This window comes from Panulirus ornatus, chromosome 27 (genome assembly GCF_036320965.1).
Source record: "Panulirus ornatus isolate Po-2019 chromosome 27, ASM3632096v1, whole genome shotgun sequence".
Classification (NCBI taxonomy): domain Eukaryota; kingdom Metazoa; phylum Arthropoda; class Malacostraca; order Decapoda; family Palinuridae; genus Panulirus; species Panulirus ornatus.
Window position 1 is genome coordinate 1,908,748 of NC_092250.1, and position 20,968 is coordinate 1,929,715.

At 40.0% G+C, this 20,968-nt stretch overlaps 1 protein-coding gene across 1 annotated transcript in view; it reads right to left on the reverse strand.

Annotated features, from left to right (window-relative positions):
• Window positions 1–586: 586 nt before the first annotated feature.
• LOC139757496 (MAM and LDL-receptor class A domain-containing protein 1-like) overlaps window positions 587–20,968 on the reverse strand; it is a 60,888-nt gene continuing 40,506 nt past the window's right edge. Inside the window, exons 8-20 of the mRNA XM_071678009.1 lie at window positions 20,627–20,867; window positions 15,553–15,615; window positions 14,820–14,893; window positions 13,646–13,730; window positions 12,128–12,298; window positions 9,399–9,434; window positions 6,827–6,935; window positions 6,199–6,382; window positions 5,594–5,681; window positions 5,122–5,280; window positions 4,786–5,003; window positions 4,391–4,556; window positions 587–3,771 (exon numbers count right to left, since the gene is read on the reverse strand). Of these exons, the coding sequence (XP_071534110.1) occupies window positions 3,716–3,771; window positions 4,391–4,556; window positions 4,786–5,003; window positions 5,122–5,280; window positions 5,594–5,681; window positions 6,199–6,382; window positions 6,827–6,935; window positions 9,399–9,434; window positions 12,128–12,298; window positions 13,646–13,730; window positions 14,820–14,893; window positions 15,553–15,615; window positions 20,627–20,867 (1,650 nt within the window). The 3' untranslated portion in view covers window positions 587–3,715. The remainder of the gene's footprint in view (window positions 3,772–4,390; window positions 4,557–4,785; window positions 5,004–5,121; window positions 5,281–5,593; window positions 5,682–6,198; window positions 6,383–6,826; window positions 6,936–9,398; window positions 9,435–12,127; window positions 12,299–13,645; window positions 13,731–14,819; window positions 14,894–15,552; window positions 15,616–20,626; window positions 20,868–20,968) is intronic.

Consider the following 20,968-nt stretch of genomic DNA (forward strand, 5'->3'; position numbering starts at 1 on the left):
AATTAGGCTTACACAATGCCGAGGGAAAATTCATGCCACTACGTCACATGTATATTTTATTTCACAAATCACCCAGGTGGGTAACTTATCAGGGGGTAAGAAACAAAAACGATTCACACACCAAGTAGATAGATCAGGCCATGAGTATTTATAGTCAAATACAAAGTTACTCTCCGATGCTTCATCTTTTGATTTTATGATCATCATGAAAATAAACATGGATTGCATAAGTGATGTTTATGAATAATCACTCCTACACTTCAGAAGTCTCTACTCTATACCAAGCAAGAGTGTGGATACCTACATGTGTAAGAAGTTACTGGTTAACAAAAAAAATTATAAACAAATTATTTTGTGCTTGTAACATATGACATAAGTGACATGCAACATATATATATATATATATATATATATATATATATATATATATATATATATATATATATTCTTTTCTTTCTTTCAAACTATTCGCCATTTCCCGCATTAGCGAGGTAGCGTTAAGAACAGAGGACTGGGCCTTTGAGGGAATACCCTCACCTGGCCCAATTCTCTGTTCCTTCTTTTGGAAAAAAAAAAAAAAAAAAAAAAAAAAAAAAAAATTGCGGTCCCATTTGCATACATCCACTCTCCACCTGTTACATGTACCTAATGTAACCATGTCCATCTCATGGCTTACCTTCGCCTCTTCTTATGCCCACTGACAGCACATTTTGACCCCCCCACGTACCACTTCGATCATCTCACGCTAAGCCTAGCTTTTCACCTTCCGAAATAATGTTCAGGTCCTAGTAAACCCATAGCCTCTTGCACACTTCAACCTTCCACCTCCACGGTCTTCCCCAATATGCAGCTTCTTAGATCAGGACAGCTATACCGTGAAACACACCTATCTTTGCCCTAGAAATACATACTATAGTTACTAGTGCAACTCCAAAACCATTTCTAAGAAGCTCCCGCAGTTTGGAGGTTGCGTTCCAAGTTTTAGGGTGGAAAGGTCGTGAAAGAGGCTGTACTCCTTCCGTCTATGGACTTCTCCCTTGTGGTATCACTTGGAGGAAGGATAAATGATAAGACACATGAATATTTGGGAGAGTGAGAGCAGGGCATTGAATAAAATGTACTGATTTGACGTGGTATAACACAGACGACGTACTGTCTATCAGTAGGCTGAACCAAGGTGTAAGTAGTCATGGACAATGATGGAATAATCTTCAGGGTTTGGCTGTACGTGGTAGCATTTAGTTTTTAAGGTCCTGATACATGACATCTGGAGAGCGGATGTGTGGAGGCGAGGCTTTTCGTTCATTTGTTCCTAACGATGACTCGCAAAGGCTGGAGAAGCAATTGGGTATTAAAGAAAAAAAAAAAAAAAAGACACAGACAGACAGACATAGACAAATGCATTGAAGAGAAAAATACTCTTGTTTATCATATTAGAACACAGGACTCGAGAAATAATGCCATATCTGGATAAATCATACTTACATGAGCTAAACATACCTTTGAGATTATTTCAAAGGCTGATACAAATTACACACATCTTTTCTAAAAGCAACTTGATATGTACCAGCGGACAGAATCATTTTGTAAATGTGCAAATCTCATCTTACATCTAAAACTCAGGCCTTAACAGATTCACTTATCAAGAACATCTCTGACTGTACAACTATTACAGTGATAATTAAAGAAAACCTAACAACGCTAGGACTGTTGGTCCAACTACATATAATTCAAAACTGTCTTACAAATGATGATGAATTTATACCCATAATACAAGTCTACTAATACAGCAATTTGATCACAATTATAAAGACCACCGTTTTCTTGGGACGGTTGTATGTATAATAATCATTCTTTAAATCATATTCAAGTTATTAACATAATCATTGCTTGTATTATGTTCAAGTTAGTAGCATAGTCTTTGGTTGAATCATATTCAAATTAGCAGAATAATCTTTGAATCATTTTTTAGTAATATACATTTTCATTCAGCACCAAAGCCAATATAACTATATGGCACTGAATATTTCAGTTATCTTAACTCTGTAAAAACATACAAAAACATACACACAACATCACTACACCACTTCTTGCCTCTGTTGTCCTGACCAGTGGACATGGCTAGCTTCCTGAGCGCTGAAATGAATCCTATAAAAGGGGATCTTTGGATTGGAAGGTAAGGTAACACCCGTTATACATAAATATTTCTGTATCATTTAACACACCAGGTTTTTTAGTGAGAAATTACACAATGGATTCAGATCTGATGAAGTGACTAAATTATTATCTATGGCTACTAGCAGGTAAATGAGCTTTCAACTAAAGAGGAAAGTTTATAAACGTGTAGTTCATTATTAGCGAAGGACTGGTCCCATAGTTTATAATCATCTTCCACCACAGGTTCTCTGGCAAAATCCTTATGAATCTACCATCAAACCATTTCCTACTCATTCTGCAAGGACTGAACTTTGATTTAATGACATATGAAACCCAACCAAACTTAACCTGACAGAAAATTACTTGTTACATGATTAATTAGCCCCTAGTAACTAACAAGGATCCATCGAAAACAAAGCTGGTACAATAAAATCTTTACATTTTCGCGTTACTTCCTGTATAAGTAACAATATGATCAGACTACGTACATAGCCAACTGATCTTGTATCATTCATTTTCTCCTGTCTGAAGGTTCCATGCACAAACGAAAGTAGTTGGACCTAAAAGTTAAGGAATAAATGATTTTCATGACAAAGTCATGGTAAAAAGTTTACAAATATATCAAAATTTCAAACCTCTTTAACAATCATTCATTTATTCAAATATGGAAAGTGTATGGCAGGTATCTGAGTTTTGTCATCAAATATATATATTTCTTAATTACTTTTCATTCACCAGTTTCTATAGAAGGGGGTACAAATAGTTCTGGTTATAATACCAAGTACACTTAAATCATGTTTCTCCCACCTAAAGTACTGTCAGATCTGAAGGGACTAATAATAATTGAAAGTACAAATAACTCACACTAAGAGCACCACTATGGACAGCTTGGGAGGTGTTTCACTTGGTACAGATTCCTTGGTCACTATCATGCTATGTAGCTATAGCTTTCCTTTCCTAATGGACAAAATTCTTTATACACATAAACTCCCCTCCAATGAAAAATTCTTCTCAAGCTTTTAAAAATCCTTTACACACTAAAATATAGATGTAAGACAGCGGACAAGTGTCTGGCTAAACAGTCTATCTGGAGTTATATATTGTCCTCCATCCTAAAATTAATTTACTTTTCATTGACACAGCCAAATTTGTCGGTACAATAAGAGGCTAAGCTTTGTATGGTTATGCTGAAAGGCAAGATGCTAGGCTTCGCGTGGTTAAGCCGAGAGGCAAGTATCTTTTTTTAATGATTATACTTACAGTACTGGATTAAGTTTGGTTGGGTTAAATCTATTCAGCTTTCAACAGGTCTCATAAAAATTACAGCAAGTTTATTTCTCCTCGCTGGACTTGGTAAAGTTAAGGTATAGGTGAATTTTGCCAAAGGCTACGTAGGGTATTCTACGTTTGAATGGAGTTGTTTAGGCTAGGTTTATTCTACGTTTTAATGGAGTTACTTTTGGTTTAGTGTATTTTCACGAGGTTAAATTGCTTTAGTGATTAGTTAGTCATCACTGTCTTCATCAAACATTTTTCTCCAGCTGAGATGACTTGTAGTTTACTTGGTCGAAGGAGCTTCCTCTGTGACAGAGGGGTTGGCATTCTCGGGACGGGCTGGAAAAAAAAAAAAGGAAATAACATTTCATTACTGCTACAGAGGATTCAGTCATCCTAAAGGTAAATATATGACTGCTACAGAGGATTCAGTAATCCTATAGGTAAATATAGCTTTTTATCAATTCCTCCCTCACCACAGATGCAAAGAAAACGATTTTCTTTTTAACAGTAAAAACTACAAAACTTAAATCATGTACCACTGTATAATATCTGAAAAAAAAAGAAATAATCCTTGGAATACTTAGTCGTAATTTACACATGAAGACAAGGGACAAAATAAAAACCTGCCGTGAAACAGTAATGGAGCAAAACGGTTCCGGGACTGTGGTGAAAATGACGCCACACGAATACAAGAAATGGAGACCACGTAAGTTTGGCACAAAGGGCGTGGTACAGGAAGGAAGTGAAGGAGTTTTATCATGACGATAACAGAATGTGTACTGCACTGAAGTCATCATAAACATTCTTCAATCAACTGTTAAAACTGCCACGAAGGACTAGATTTAATGATGAACTAATCACAGTTCAGTCATAGGAAGCTTTCATGATATTCACACACACACACACACATACACACACTCGGCTTCACCAAAGGGTAATCAGTTTGTGCACTCACTACCACAGGAACCGCTGTAGGTCTTGATATCATCGATGGCAAAGCCTCCATTAGTTGCCATGCCCATGATGGAGACCCGGTAGTCTGACGAGGCGTCCACAGCCACCTGCGCGTAATGCCACTCGGGTCGCTGTGTCCCGCTGTTGGCCGCTTCCAGCACCCACAGCTGACCGGGTACAACAAACTTAACTCATACAATTTTAAAAATGCATCGAGAGTAAAGTTTCCAATTATATTATTCAAAAATGAGCACTAAGACTCGAAACACTTCAAATTCCTCAACAATCAAAACCTACAACCATTCAAAAACTATATATAAACACTGTTTCACCTATCGACCTTCGTTCTGGATGGGTTACGACCACTTCTCGTAACATAATCCTATGCCCAAATACCTCAACAGGGTTTCCAGCCTTCTGGTCTTCGTCAGCCGTCTTATCGTAGGCCTCCCTTATGAGCTTGAGCTTGGTGCTCTCGCTGGCACCGAAGTAGGCGTACCAGAAGGTGAAGCAGATTGGGTTGTTGTCCTCAGCCTTGTCCATGGGTGATGAGAGGAGAGTGAGGCTCTGGGGGCGCGCATTCTGGTTGAAGACGTCGAAGTAGGCGTAGCCAACTGATGAAGACAAAGAGAGACTTTAGATGAAGAACAGACGAGTGTGATTTGACTGCATGTAGAATTATGTCACATCATGTGCGTCTACGAGAGAGATGAGGTAGAGTAAGGGGCTCACTGGGTCCACCGAAGGTGTGGTCGGGGAGGTTGGCCGGGCGGCGGGAGATGGAAGCAGTCGTCCAGCGGAAGTCGGAGTCTGTGGTGGTGTTTTTCCACTGGCAGGCGTTCCTCTGGAAGTCGCAGTCCCCGCTCAGAGTCGTTGCCTTCTGAGGCATGGCTGCGGAGATGGGAGGAGGAGGAGGAAGGTCAGTAGGTGATACACGGCCGTGGAGAGGGAGAAAGGAAGAACGGGCGGCATCCAACCCCAGTGGAGATGAACGGCTTGAGGCATGGATGCAGCGGAGATAAATGGCGGGAAATGAGAATGCAGTAGTGTGAAGGTCAATCACTTCAAAGGCTTCGTGGAATACAGTTATGGAGGCACAGTAACAAGCTACTGACCCACTATACTATGCATCTGTGGGTAGAACTAGTCTAATATATATATATAACAACATAAGCTTACGATCGTTTGAGGTTGAAATACTCACTGGAACAGTCGCCAGTGAAGAGTGTGATGTCGTCCAAGGCTATGTACCCACTGCCACGGCTGCTCCCCCACACTCCTTCAAACAAAACCTGAACACAAGATGTAATACGTCCGCATTAACGGAATTTACACAGTGGCTCATCGCAAGTTAGAGGTGGTATTCGTTCACACCATGAATGAATCAAATGTGGTGGCATTCGTTCGTACCATGAATGAATGAAATGTAACCACTGGGTCTCAGAATAATATACTTCTAAAAAAGAAGTTATTTCTGCTGAAACAAAGACTCCCTGAACATTTGATAGAATCACCCTGAGCACGAAAATACACTTCTCAAAATCTATAACATATAAAAAGGCCTTGAAAAACAAGGTATAAACTACTAAAGAAATTGTTAAAAAAAAAAAAAAATGTGATGTAAGCTAAGGAACAGAAAGAAATGTAAGAACAAGCAAAAAGAAAATAGAGCAAGAAAAGGAAAAAATAACAGCTGTGGCAACAAAGAATATTGAATGAAAAACGTAAACAAAAAAAAAATATGAAACATAAACATTGATAGAAAATGCAAATAAACGTAGAAAACGGGTTGAAACTGCACTGGCTCACCACAAAGTCGTTCTCATTCTTTAGATTGGCTTGGCCGTACATCCAATTCGGACCCTGGTGGTTCTTGAGCGACCACACCGGCTGCAGCACCAAGTCACCCTCGCTGTTCTCGTACCGCATATATACAGTCAGGGACCCCAGGGAAGGCCCAGCAGGGTCGATAAATGGCTCATACATGAAGTACCTGAATATAAAGCCAAAGTTACTGTTCAACACATGGACGACCTTGTGACAAACTTTACTTTTATTGAAGCTTTGTTTATTAGCCTCCTACTCATTTTTATTTTTTATTTTTGCTCCTTCATAACCTTTCATAACCCTTGTCCTTCATAACCCTGACTTTACGTAGGGACCTTCATAACCCTGACTTTACATAGGGACCTTCATAACCCTGACTTTACGTAGGGACCTTCATAACCCTGACTTTACATAGGGACCTTCATAACCCTGACTTTACGTAGGGACCTTCATAACCCTGACTTTATATAGGGACCTTCATAACCCTGACTTATCAGTCCAAAATTCATAACCTTGACCTTCCCCCCCGAGAGCAGAGCACACTGGACCTTTATAAATAAACCCTTGCCTCACGACAGAGAAACATACGACCACTGGGACCTTGGCTTACCAGAAAGCAAGGCACATGGCGTCACTTGACCCTTTCATTACAGCAGACATCAACCAAGCTCTGTCACCCCCTCGCTGTATTGAGCCCCTTGGCAGTGTCACATAGAAACCTGTTAAGAAAGATACTTGGGATTAGAACAACAAAAAAATAACTTAGTGTAAAAGTAATGACGGCTGTGAGTAAACTTTAACAATCATCTTTCAGTGGTAATGCACTGGGGATGGAGAGGTGAAGCTTCAGGGCACCATAACTTTATGATAGCGTAGCCCACTTTTTTTACAGGTAATATTTCTAACATAATTGTGACATCCATCATAACTTGATATGTAACACAGAATTACTTTAAATTCGTTTATGGGAATGATATGACAATACTGAACATATGAATAAACACTATACAATTATATAAGAGAATTTAACAAATTATACTAATACTATTTAAGAACAGTGGAAGTGCACCAGAGAACAGAGAACACTTAAGACTGTACATGGTAAGAAAGGATTCATTTACAAAGATTTACATTCTTAAACTTAAATTTACATATAATAAACAACCATTTGTTACCTCAAAAGATGAAAAACCCTTCAAATCATGAGCAGCAGCCTATTCTAGAATTACTATGTACACCACAATGAATTTTTATGTGCTGTTGTTAGGATACCATTTTGCATAGCATTCAATGTAGTCATGAATTATACATTAAATCTTAATGAAACATTAAGGCCTTTCCCAAGTCAACGTCCATATTTACCTATTAAATGACAAAGTGCTTTACACACGCGGGTGACACTTGCATTGTAGTCATCTTGAAATCCATTCATCAATTATCTGGAAACCTATTTACTCATGAGTGTTGAAACCTACTTACTTTAAGAGTAATCTTGGAACCTACTTAACACTTGGGTGTGGTCACAAAACCCGCTCGTTCTTCAATTGTCACGAAACCATGAGCTTACCGGATCCCGGAACGAACCACTTCTTAAGTCGACTCAAAACCCACTTGTTTTCATACAAATCAAAGTGATACAGAATGGAACACACAACCTCCCTTGTAAATGTAAATCCCAGATTCACATAGTACTGTGCAAATCCGCCAGTCACATGACATTTTCTGGTACATCAAAAATACGAAAATGAAAATAATGTTTTTGACTACATCGGGGATTCGGAATTTTGAATACGTTCTATGACGCCCTAATCATATGATACACATAAGATTGTCTATACAAAAATTTCTCTACAAGCATATATATATATATATATATATATATATATATATATATATATATATATATATATATATATATATATATATATATATCCTCTATTCTAGAATGTTATAACTGCTATATTATACATGCACACATCTATAAACTACCACTAATACCTTAAAAGAATTCTTACATGGATGATAGGAATTGAAGTAGATATGGACAAAGATGGCTTGCTTGTGTGGACGTATGAGGTCCTGTGTGTAACCTAGTCAGAACAGAAGCGTACATCCGGAAGCAGAGCTCGAAGAGTAGATGAGAAACTACATGATCCACATGGCCCAGCAGAGTAGACCGGGGAATTGCACCCATTCTACGATTGTGTTGTGAGGAACAATGAGAGAAAGCACGACTCTCTCTCTCTCTCCTTGGATTTTGAGGGACAATGTGAAAAGCATGGCTCTATCCCTAGACTTTTGTTGTGACAGACAATGACAAAAAGCATGGCTTCTATCCTATAGGCTTTTGTTATGAGGGACAAACTAAGCCTTTGTTTGATAGGCCATGTAAAAAGCATGGTTTCTCTCCTCGGCTTTTGTTACGATGGACAATGTGGAAGGCTTTGTGATTTTGTGTAACCACAACGAAACCAATTTACTGGTACAAGCTACGTTGAATGACCAATTAGTTGTTGGTCTTGTTAGATTTTTGTACAATAAAAAATATATATGGGGTCAAAATTTTGCGTGCCGGTGGCCATATGTGGGATGATTATTGTCAAACAGAGGAAACGTAAATTTAGCAGTTTAGTCAAGCAAGAAATATCTTTATTGGCAATTAGAACTACTGTCTATAAAGTGCGGAACTGAAGGCGCAAGAGAACTCAAATATTTTAGGTGAAGCAAGTGCAGGCGAATTGCCAAAACTGTTCAGTGGACATGTACGTATTCACAATAGACCTAGTGGCAAGGGATCCATGGCCCGTTTTTGATTATCTGTATGTGAAAAAAAAATATATATATATATATATATATACATTGATAAACTATGTGAACAACAGTTATACCAAGAGAGAAATTCGAGTGTCGTAAAATAGTTTGTGAAATGTCTTTTGTACAAGAAGGGAACCTGGTACGTGACGACCATCCTAATTGTCCCTTTATAACTGATTGTATCACAACAGGGACGACTAGGAGGCTAGTAATAACTAAAGCGTGGAGGAACAGTTGTGAGGTGTGTGTGTGTGTGTGTGTGTGGATCAGCATGAGGATAACGGGAGATAGGATACACAGCTAAAAGCGTGGAGGAGACTAGATGGTGCAGCGGAACCGTGAGGGGGTATATGTATATATACACTTGCCGAGTACTTGTGCTGTGGCATCGCTGGCAGCCGAGCCTACGTCGGGAAACACAAAAAAAGGGTTAGTTCACGTGGATGGAAGCCGCTGGGCGACCTCCTTGGTGCCTAAGGGGTTTGTGTAAGTCATACGGGTGTATTAAGATTGGGCTGATCTGACGAGGATCAGGTCTGTCAGGGAAGACGCGAGTTGAAAGAAGGGTTGTGGTGTTAGTGTCAGTACAGTCTGTCTGCTAGACAAGGTTAACATGGCAGATAAAGTGTTCTTTAGGTGGTAGAAGTTTAAAAGTAATTAACACTGGTCTGTAAGCGGGTCGGGATAGGATAAGTCAAGATGCCCTGGACTTAAAGGATGCTTGCTGACTAAATCATTCATCGTCTTTCCAAAATCCATTCCTCGCACAGCATCTAGCGACACAAGAGAGATAACACCTATATGGCTTTCCTCTCCATACTGGAATCAATGGCTTGGTTAAGCCCGAGTTGATAAGTTGAAAGAAACTTACATTTAGCCTGGGGGATATGATATGACTTCAAGATATGTTTGACTACGATAGACTGTAAAGTAAAACTTCGATTATTTATATATATATATATATATATATATATATATATATATATATATATATATATATATATATATATATATATATATAGAGTCAGTCTGCCAGTGTTACCAAAACAAGACCGTTTCAAACAGTCAATCTACCAGTATTGCCAATACAGGTTCACCACAGACAACCAGTCCGTTTACCCAATATCACGTACACGATTTTGTCACAAATGAAGCAGCCTTCCTGGCCATAATACCTCAACACAGGTTCGTCAGATATATGAACCAGTCACCCACCTACTGGTACTAATACAGCACTATCATCAGCCATTCTGTGAGGCATGTTAGAATCATCAATTTAAGGTCAGCAACAACGGGCAGTCTGATAGGTTAAGGTCCGGACAGATAGAGTGATGCAAGAGGAATGGTGGTCAGGTCAGGTCAGGTCAGGTCACACACATTCAGATGGTCTAGATCAAGGGTCAGAGGGAGATGAAGATGGTGGGTTCCGATGTCCTGGGTGGTTCTACAGAGGGTAAATTGCAAGTATTATGTGGTACTGCAAAACAAATGAAAGAAAAACAGATGCAAGGAAAACCGATGCAATCAAATGAATATGATAAAGAGAGTGACATGCTTATATATGACAACGAGAGTGACATGCTGAAGTGTATATTGCTCTATTATTAATTACTGTCATTATCATTATTATCATTATCATTATTTAACTCTGAAGACCCATTTCCTAAGACACCTGCAGCTTCGAGGCTGTGCATCACATACAGGAGCAGGGTAAGGTCGTCTCGTCTGGGGGAAAGACAGGCCTTGACAACGCTGTCTACTCGTTGATTACATGCAGCCGGAGTGCGCGTGTGTGTGTGTGTGTGTGTGTGTGTGTACCAGGACCCCTTTCTATGAACAGGTCATGGTGTCACCCCAAGATCTGTTTTCCAGAGGTTCTAGCAGCCTAAGGCTGCGCTCCTTCCAGTAGGAGGGGAATGATGGACTCCCTCGAAGTTAAGACTTCGTGGTGGACGAGACTGTACACCTAGTGACACAGCCTCTACAAAAGTGACTGTCTTCATCTATTCCCGGCGCTACCTCGCCAGGCGGGAAATAGTAAATAATATGAAAAAAGAAAATATATTTATTGCTTACTTGATCGCCATTTCCCTCACAGCAGACAGCGTTCCTTCTCCCCCCACCATTTATCTAATAACTCAATATGAACAGGTGATCTCGATCTATAACTTCCATGGCTTACTTACAATCTCATCAAGAGACAAAGTACAGAAGGGAGTAGAAAAAAATATGAAGAACTCGTATGGAAAAAAATTATCATATGAGAATATGCTTCAGGTAATATTAATGATGGCTATGTAGGAAAGCACAGCTCATGACACAAGGTGGAAGAAGAAGAAGAAGAAGAAGAAGAAGAAGAAGAAGAAGAAGAAACGTAAACCACAAAAGAAATAATCACATGAAGTGAATGAAATATTTCTAAAAGATGTTTCCACATAAAGTTGCCACAAGAATGACCTTTGCTCCTGAATGTTTGAGGCCAATTTGAGCGTAAATGGTAAACGCTAGTTTCACCTGTATACAGAAAAAAAATATTAAGATACACAATATAATAGTGTGGATATCACTACACTCATTTTAGAACACCAGAAATGAGTTAAATGATACGTGTGGATGGGCTGAGAAGCTGTAAGCACCTGGACCCACCAGGTTTTAAAAAGACTTTACTTCAAGATTAATCATGTCCGGAAGACAGGTGATAGCCAAGCTATGAATCATTGTATAGTATGACCTTTCTATGATGCTCTTATTTTCTGAACAGATATAGATTTTTAGTTACAGTTTATATTAAGCTCAGCTCCATACTCTACAATCACATTTTGTTCTCTCTCAAAACTTGGAATATCCCAAAGCCTGTTAACCAACCCCCGAAAACGCTTGTTCAATTCAAAGCATTTTCAAATAATGAGTCCTGACTTCGAACTTTTGATACCCCAGTGGTGTGAGAGCCTCAGCAAACACCAGCATTATATCTGTCTACCTACTTAACTCTGGACTGTCACAAATCCCACACTCCACTCCCTGAACCTCTCAACTCCCTAACTGAACACGGAAAGCCAGAGGGAGTTAGCGTAGTGTGGGAGGGCGAGTAACCCACCCTGGTCAGAGCCGATGGTATGGTCTCTACTGGGAGAACGGCTTTCGGAGGCCAACGTGCGCATCCAGTCCATTTCGTCCAGCCTATCTCGAGGACCAGGGTTCACCCACTCGCACTCGTCCACCTCGAAGGTACAGTCGCCACTTTTGCCGGCTGCAACCTGAGGGGCGCCTGAAAGATAAGGGTAAGATATGAGGGTTTTATGCTGTGGAGGTTTGGGATATTCTGTGTTTACGTGCCTGTAGCTTTCTGCTCCAGGAATGTCCACATCAACGGGTGAGACGAGAATGTCTTTGTGGGGTGAGGAGGAGACGACTGAGTGAGTGGTAAACCTTGCGAGTGTTTAATGTAGAAACTGCACCTTGGGTGGGATGAGTTGTGTGATATATACAGAGCAGGTGTGTGTAGTTCTGGGGGGGATGAGTGGCGTCCAAAAAAAAAACACAGGAGAGAAAGAGTATCTCGTGCCTACCTAGGAAGCCAAGTTTCAGATGGGTAGGTCTGGGTGTAGTTAAAAGTCTTCAGACTAGGTTGGATGGGCGGGTGTTTATGTGTTTGCCCGATCATTTTAGTGCGCGTGTCTTTTGTCAGTGTGTGTTGGGGGAGAGGGGAGGAACTGTAAGTATTGAATGGTGATTAATAATCCTCTTATTCTCCCCTACCGTTACTTTACAGATACGTTATCTTTAAACAAACAAGCCCACGGCAACTATGTAGCAGACATTAATCAAAGAGAAGATAACAGCTTTGAAGATGAACTAACGCTGTGGTCTGGTAAATATAATGGCATTGAAAGTTTATAGAAACCACATCTTCATATTTCCCCCTCAACCACTTCAATCTATCATGGTACCATGGATGGAAAATCAGTTTCTTTCACTCTTATTTACAAGAACCAAAAAAAAAAAAGGCATTTCTTATACTCCTTATGGACATAATGTCATCAACAGGACATATTAACAACACACACACACACACACACACACACACACACAAAAGACACGTTCTTTCTCTCCTATATATACGTATATATAAATAGGAATATCAGAAACCAGCAAGCTTGCCCCATACACCTCTCATGTTCTGATTGCTTACAACACTCACCACCAACCACAGCAGCAGTGAACATGATCCAATACTCTACGAAAATCCCACGCCTCTCCCTCCATACCCCCCAAACCATAAAAGCATCAGTCCTCCATACCCTCTAAAACAAAAAAAGCATCAGTCATATCAATCTTCCAAGAGAGAGACATATTCATTTCCCTTTCACCCATCTATACCTCAAAATCAACAGACACATTACTACGAAAACACTACAACATTGGCAATGTCACTCCCACTTCTCTATTTTTTTCCCCAAACCCATCCCACACACACACAAATGATCACACAGCTCAGATGAAGCTAAATTCAAAAGCACCATTTCCTCTCAGTCTTCTACGCCCCCACCAGATGCACGGCCAAGTGTGTGTGTGTGTGTGTGTGTCATCATCAGCAGCCACCACTACTACTCACTGGGGCACGCTCCCTGCACGATCGAGATGTCGTCTATAGCAATGTCGCCCAAGTTATTGTTCCCCACCACGCCCTCGAACACAATCTGAACAGCAATGTAAAAAGAAGAAAAAACAATTTAGGAATTATTAGTCTTAATGTTTACTCATTCTTACTGACCTTCTAAGTCAAAAAAAAAAAAAGAATATCTCTAATTCCTTCAAAAATGAATGTTTGCTTTAGATATCTATCAAAAAGAATATATCTGATTCCTTCAAAAATAAATGTTTGGTTTAGATATCTATCAAAAAGAATGTCTAATTCCTTCTAGAATAAATGTTTGGTTTTGATATCTATCTATGTTGACTCATTACTGGCCCATTTAAGTCAGGAAACATCTCAAAATAACGTTGGATTTAGATACATCTACATTTATCGTGACTCATTACTGACCCCTTATTTAAGGAAACATTTCTAATGATATCTCAATGTTTGATTTACATTGTTTCAAGGAAAAGACGATTTCTAAATCTTATTCTAAAATGTCATATTCATGAACTTAAGAAATAACTTAAAATACCATCTTAACATAACCCTCTGTGTTGAGGGAAAGGGAGGGAGGGAAACACTCAAGCTCTCTCAAGACACATGGCCAAGAACACTTGTCAAGTATTCAAGCGTGACCCAAGTTCTTGAAACGATCAGTCCAAAGCTGTTGGAGCAGGCGTGAGGCATGCAGAGGGTTTTTTTTTTTTTTTGAACAGCCCAAGCACAGTCACCATGCGGACACACGACCGACTGCATCTCAAAACAGCAAGTGTGAAAGCAGAGAGGGGGGGAAAAAAACGTGCAGTTCATCCGGGACAAATGGAATGGAATGACATGTTAAGTAAGGACTACGACACCAAAAACCAACTGATAGAACAACATCTTGTGCACAATTCTTCTTTTTTTTTAAGAAGTCGTAAGCAGGACTGTACAGGTAACTCTCAATTAACATACTGATTAATGATGTAAGACATTTTCTTACAATTTCTTCATGTGGAGACAATGCCAGTATAATTTGTACATTAAGATCCAGACATTTCTTTTGATAAATTCTTATCATACAACGTAATTTCTGGAGCGGGGGGATGTGAAACGTTATAATCAGACGCACTGGGAAAATCATCATTACAGGAAAGTCATGTTTTACCCCAACTTTAATCCTGGTTCCTCTTGAATCAAATTTCTGAACTGCTTTCCCATTTTCCTTGCACCGTACCTTAACTGAGAGTGACCCGTAGAGGGAAGAGTTTAACAAAAATTTGTGCTGTTTGGTAAAACGTTCACATCACAAAAAAATACCAATGAAGCAACTGAAAATCAATTCTAATGTACATAAACAACCCCTATCGAATCTTCTCAGTATGAACCAAGTGTCCACAGCAACACTTCTGCAGATGCACAGAGTTTTCAGAATCTTCCCTCCCGACTTAACTGGCTTAATTTCCCACACTGTACCATCTAAAATAATAAACATCTTTACCTGTCCTATTCACATATCAATCCGTTTTCTATTGAAGTCCCTTTCCTAAGCCGTCACTTCTTCAATCAATATAATTATCTTTAATACAATGATCTTACTTTATGTAATCAGTTATTTCCTGGTATGTGATACCAGTTCTTCTGTAAAGATTCACTTTCAATACCCCAATTTTTTCATTTTTACTTTGTTCTTCCCATTTTCTTTAATCGACATTTTTTTTCTGCCATTATTGCCTGAGTATCCCATTTTCCTGCCTCATTATTTCCATAATCTCATTAACAAAAATTATCCCTTCCTAAGCTACATCCTAATTTCATTCCTCACAGCCAGTGTCATAACTTGACCATCCTAGTATATATATCATCCAGTTTTCTACTTAAGCAATTTTCTAGCACCTTACCTTCCATAAATCTAGTTTCTACAATATCACTTCCTAGATAGTTCCTAAACCCTGCCATATATGCTATAAAAACCCAAATTCTTTATCATAATACAGTGCATCCCAACTGCATTGTCTCGCAAAATCTACAGCCTTTTCTGTACATTTTACTATATTTTACATTCCATTTTTTGATCATCCTAACATACGTCCTACAAGTCTTCACATTTCGCTGTATCTATATTCTATATTATCCTACTTACTTTCCTAGGGTTGTCCTAAATCATCCTTCCCTACAGTTCTTCTATCTCGAGTATGATCTTATGTTCTAGTAGCATTAACCCAAAGTCCAAATTCCCATTCAATTCACCACAGTCACCCCAGTTGTTTTCCGACCCGTTTTCTAACTCCCGCATCTCAAGGGGAAGGGGTATAATGAGGCATGACATCAGGTTAATGGGTATAATGAGGCATGACATCAGGTTAATGGGTATAATGATGAGGAATGACATCAGGTTAATGGGTATAATGATGAGGAATGACATCAGGTTAATGGGTATAATGATGAGGAATGACATCAGGTTAATGGGTATAATGAGGCATGACATCAGGTTAATGGGTATAATGATGAGGAATGACATCAGGTTAATGGGTATAATGATGAGGAATGACATCAGGTTAATGGGTATAATGATGAGGAATGACATCAGGTTAATGGGTATAATGAGGCATGACATCAGGTTAATGGGTATAATGAGGCATGACATCAGGTTAATGGGTATAATGAGGCATGACATCAGGTTAATGGGTATAATGATGAGGAATGACATCAGGTTAATGGGTATAATGATGAGGAATGACATCAGGTTAATGGGTATAATGAGGCATGACATCAGGTTAATGGGTATAATGAGGCATGACATCAGGTTAATGGGTATAATGAGGCATGACATCAGGTTAATGGGTATAATGAGGCATGACATCAGGTTAATGGGTATAATGAGGCATGACATCAGGTTAATGGGTATAATGAGGCATGACATCAGGTTAATGGGTATAATGAGGCATGACATCAGGTTAATGGGTATAATGATGAGGAATGACATCAGGTTAATGGGTATAATGAGGCATGACATCAGGTTAATGGGTATAATGAGGCATGACATCAGGTTAATGGGTATAATGAGGCATGACATCAGGTTAATGGGTATAATGAGGCATGACATCAGGTTAATGGGTATAATGATGAGGAATGACATCAGGTTAATGGGTATAATGATGAGGAATGACATCAGGTTAATGGGTATAATGATGAGGAATGACATCAGGTTAATGGGTATAATGATGAGGAATGACATCAGGTTAATGGGTATAATGAGGCATGACATCAGGTTAATGGGTATAATGAGGCATGACATCAGGTTAATGGGTATAATGAGGCATGACATCAGGTTAATGGGTATAATGAGGCATGACATCAGGTTAATGGGTATAATGAGGCATGACATCAGGTTAATGGGTATAATGAGGCATGACATCAGGTTAATGGGTATAATGAGGCATGACATCAGGTTAATGGGTATAATGAGGCATGACATCAGGTTAATGGGTATAATGAGGCATGACATCAGGTTAATGGGTATAATGAGGCATGACATCAGGTTAATGGGTATAATGAGGCATGACATCAGGTTAATGGGTATAATGAGGCATGACATCAGGTTAATGGGTATAATGAGGCATGACATCAGGTTAATGGGTATAATGATGAGGAATGACATCAGGTTAATGGGTATAATGAGGCATGACATCAGGTTAATGGGTATAATGAGGCATGACATCAGGTTAATGGGTATAATGAGGCATGACATCAGGTTAATGGGTATAATGATGAGGAATGACATCAGGTTAATGGGTATAATGAGGCATGACATCAGGTTAATGGGTATAATGAGGCATGACATCAGGTTAATGGGTATAATGAGGCATGACATCAGGTTAATGGGTATAATGAGGCATGACATCAGGTTAATGGGTATAATGAGGCATGACATCAGGTTAATGGGTATAATGAGGCATGACATCAGGTTAATGGGTATAATGAGGCATGACATCAGGTTAATGGGTATAATGAGGCATGACATCAGGTTAATGGGTATAATGAGGCATGACATCAGGTTAATGGGTATAATGATGAGGAATGACATCAGGTTAATGGGTATAATGAGGCATGACATCAGGTTAATGGGTATAATGATGAGGAATGACATCAGGTTAATGGGTATAATGAGGCATGACATCAGGTTAATGGGTATAATGAGGCATGACATCAGGTTAATGGGTATAATGAGGCATGACATCAGGTTAATGGGTATAATGAGGCATGACATCAGGTTAATGGGTATAATGATGAGGAATGACATCAGGTTAATGGGTATAATGAGGCATGACATCAGGTTAATGGGTATAATGAGGCATGACATCAGGTTAATGGGTATAATGAGGCATGACATCAGGTTAATGGGTATAATGAGGCATGACATCAGGTTAATGGGTATAATGAGGCATGACATCAGGTTAATGGGTATAATGATGAGGAATGACATCAGGTTAATGGGTATAATGAGGCATGACATCAGGTTAATGGGTATAATGATGAGGAATGACATCAGGTTAATGGGTATAATGATGAGGAATGACATCAGGTTAATGGGTATAATGAGGCATGACATCAGGTTAATGGGTATAATGATGAGGAATGACATCAGGTTAATGGGTATAATGATGAGGAATGACATCAGGTTAATGGGTATAATGAGGCATGACATCAGGTTAATGGGTATAATGATGAGGAATGACATCAGGTTAATGGGTATAATGATGAGGAATGACATCAGGTTAATGGGTATAATGAGGCATGACATCAGGTTAATGGGTATAATGAGGCATGACATCAGGTTAATGGGTATAATGAGGCATGACATCAGGTTAATGGGTATAATGAGGCATGACATCAGGTTAATGGGTATAATGATGAGGAATGACATCAGGTTAATGGGTATAATGATGAGGAATGACATCAGGTTAATGGGTATAATGAGGCATGACATCAGGTTAATGGGTATAATGATGAGGAATGACATCAGGTTAATGGGTATAATGAGGCATGACATCAGGTTAATGGGTATAATGAGGCATGACATCAGGTTAATGGGTATAATGAGGCATGACATCAGGTTAATGGGTATAATGAGGCATGACATCAGGTTAATGGGTATAATGAGGCATGACATCAGGTTAATGGGTATAATGATGAGGAATGACATCAGGTTAATGGGTATAATGAGGCATGACATCAGGTTAATGGGTATAATGAGGCATGACATCAGGTTAATGGGTATAATGAGGCATGACATCAGGTTAATGGGTATAATGAGGCATGACATCAGGTTAATGGGTATAATGAGGCATGACATCAGGTTAATGGGTATAATGAGGCATGACATCAGGTTAATGGGTATAATGATGAGGAATGACATCAGGTTAATGGGTATAATGAGGCATGACATCAGGTTAATGGGTATAATGAGGCATGACATCAGGTTAATGGGTATAATGAGGCATGACATCAGGTTAATGGGTATAATGAGGCATGACATCAGGTTAATGGGTATAATGATGAGGAATGACATCAGGTTAATGGGTATAATGAGGCATGACATCAGGTTAATGGGTATAATGATGAGGAATGACATCAGGTTAATGGGTATAATGAGGCATGACATCAGGTTAATGGGTATAATGAGGCATGACATCAGGTTAATGGGTATAATGATGAGGAATGACATCAGGTTAATGGGTATAATGAGGCATGACATCAGGTTAATGGGTATAATGATGAGGAATGACATCAGGTTAATGGGTATAATGAGGCATGACATCAGGTTAATGGGTATAATGAGGCATGACATCAGGTTAATGGGTATAATGAGGCATGACATCAGGTTAATGGGTATAATGATGAGGAATGACATCAGGTTAATGGGCATAATGATGAGGAATGACATCAGGTTAATGGGTATAATGAGAAATGTCCTCAAACAAAGAGGGAAAAGTCATCATTATCATCATTCACTCCTCCAGGATCACATATGATCAACTCCCACAACAAAGCACCAAGGACCAATCAACGTAGCATCAACTCTCACAACAAAGCAACAAGGACCAATCAACGTAGCATCAACTCTCACAACAAAGCAACAAGGACCAATCAACGTAGCATCAACTCTCACAACAAAGCAACAAGGACCAATCAACGTAGCATCAACTCTCACAACAAAGCAACAAGGACCAATCAACGTAGCATCAACTCTCACAACAAAGCAACAAGGACCAATCAACGTAGCATCAACTCTCACAACAAAGCAACAAGGACCAATCAACGTAGCATCAACTCTCACAACAAAGCAACAAGGACCAATCAACGTAGCATCAACTCTCACAACAAAGCAACAAGGACCAATCAACGTAGCATCAACTCTCACAACAAAGCAACAAGGACCAATCAACGTAGCATCAACTCTCACAACAAAGCACCAATCTCCAACCTCCATATTCCTAACAGCCAAAGGGGAGGATCGCGCACGCGCCAAAAACCACTCCTTATTAGACACATACCATCTACCACCATCACCCACTTCAACTTCACCAGTGTCTACCATCCAGCCACTAGCCTCCACTCTAGCCAGGGGAAAGGGACGAGTCAGTCACAAACCATCACCCACTGCAACTTCACCAGTGTCTACCATCCAGCCACTAGCCTCCACTCTAGCCAGGGGAAAGGGACGAGTCAGTCACAAACCATCACCCACTGCAACTTCACCAGTGTCTACCATCCAGCCACTAGCCCTCCACTCTAACCAGGGGAAGGGGACGAGTCAGTCACAAACCATCACCCACTGCAACTTCACCAGTGTCTACCATCCAGCCACTAGCCCTCCACTCTAACCAGGGGAAGGGGACGAGTCAGTCACAAACCATCACCCACTGCAACTTCACCAGTGTCTACCATCCAGCCACTAGCCTCCACTCTAACCAGGGGAAGGGGACGAGTCGGTCAACAAGCACCCACCCACCCCAGGACCTGAGCGAACTCTCACCAGCGTCCAGTCGAAGTCGTCGTTGGAGTCCTGCGTCCAGCCACAGGTCCCTCCCTCGAAGGTGCAGAAGGCGCTGCACTGGCTCGAGTCCGTGAAGCTGAGTTCATCCACGGCGATGTAGCCCCGGAAGGGCCGGTTGGGGTCGCTGCTGTCCAGCGGGATGCCCTCGAAGATCACCTGCGGCGAGGGTGAACAACGCACAGGTCAGGAGAGAGAGAGAGAGAGAGAGAGAGAGAGAGAGAGAGAGAGAGAGAGAGAGAGAGAGAGAGAGAGAGAGA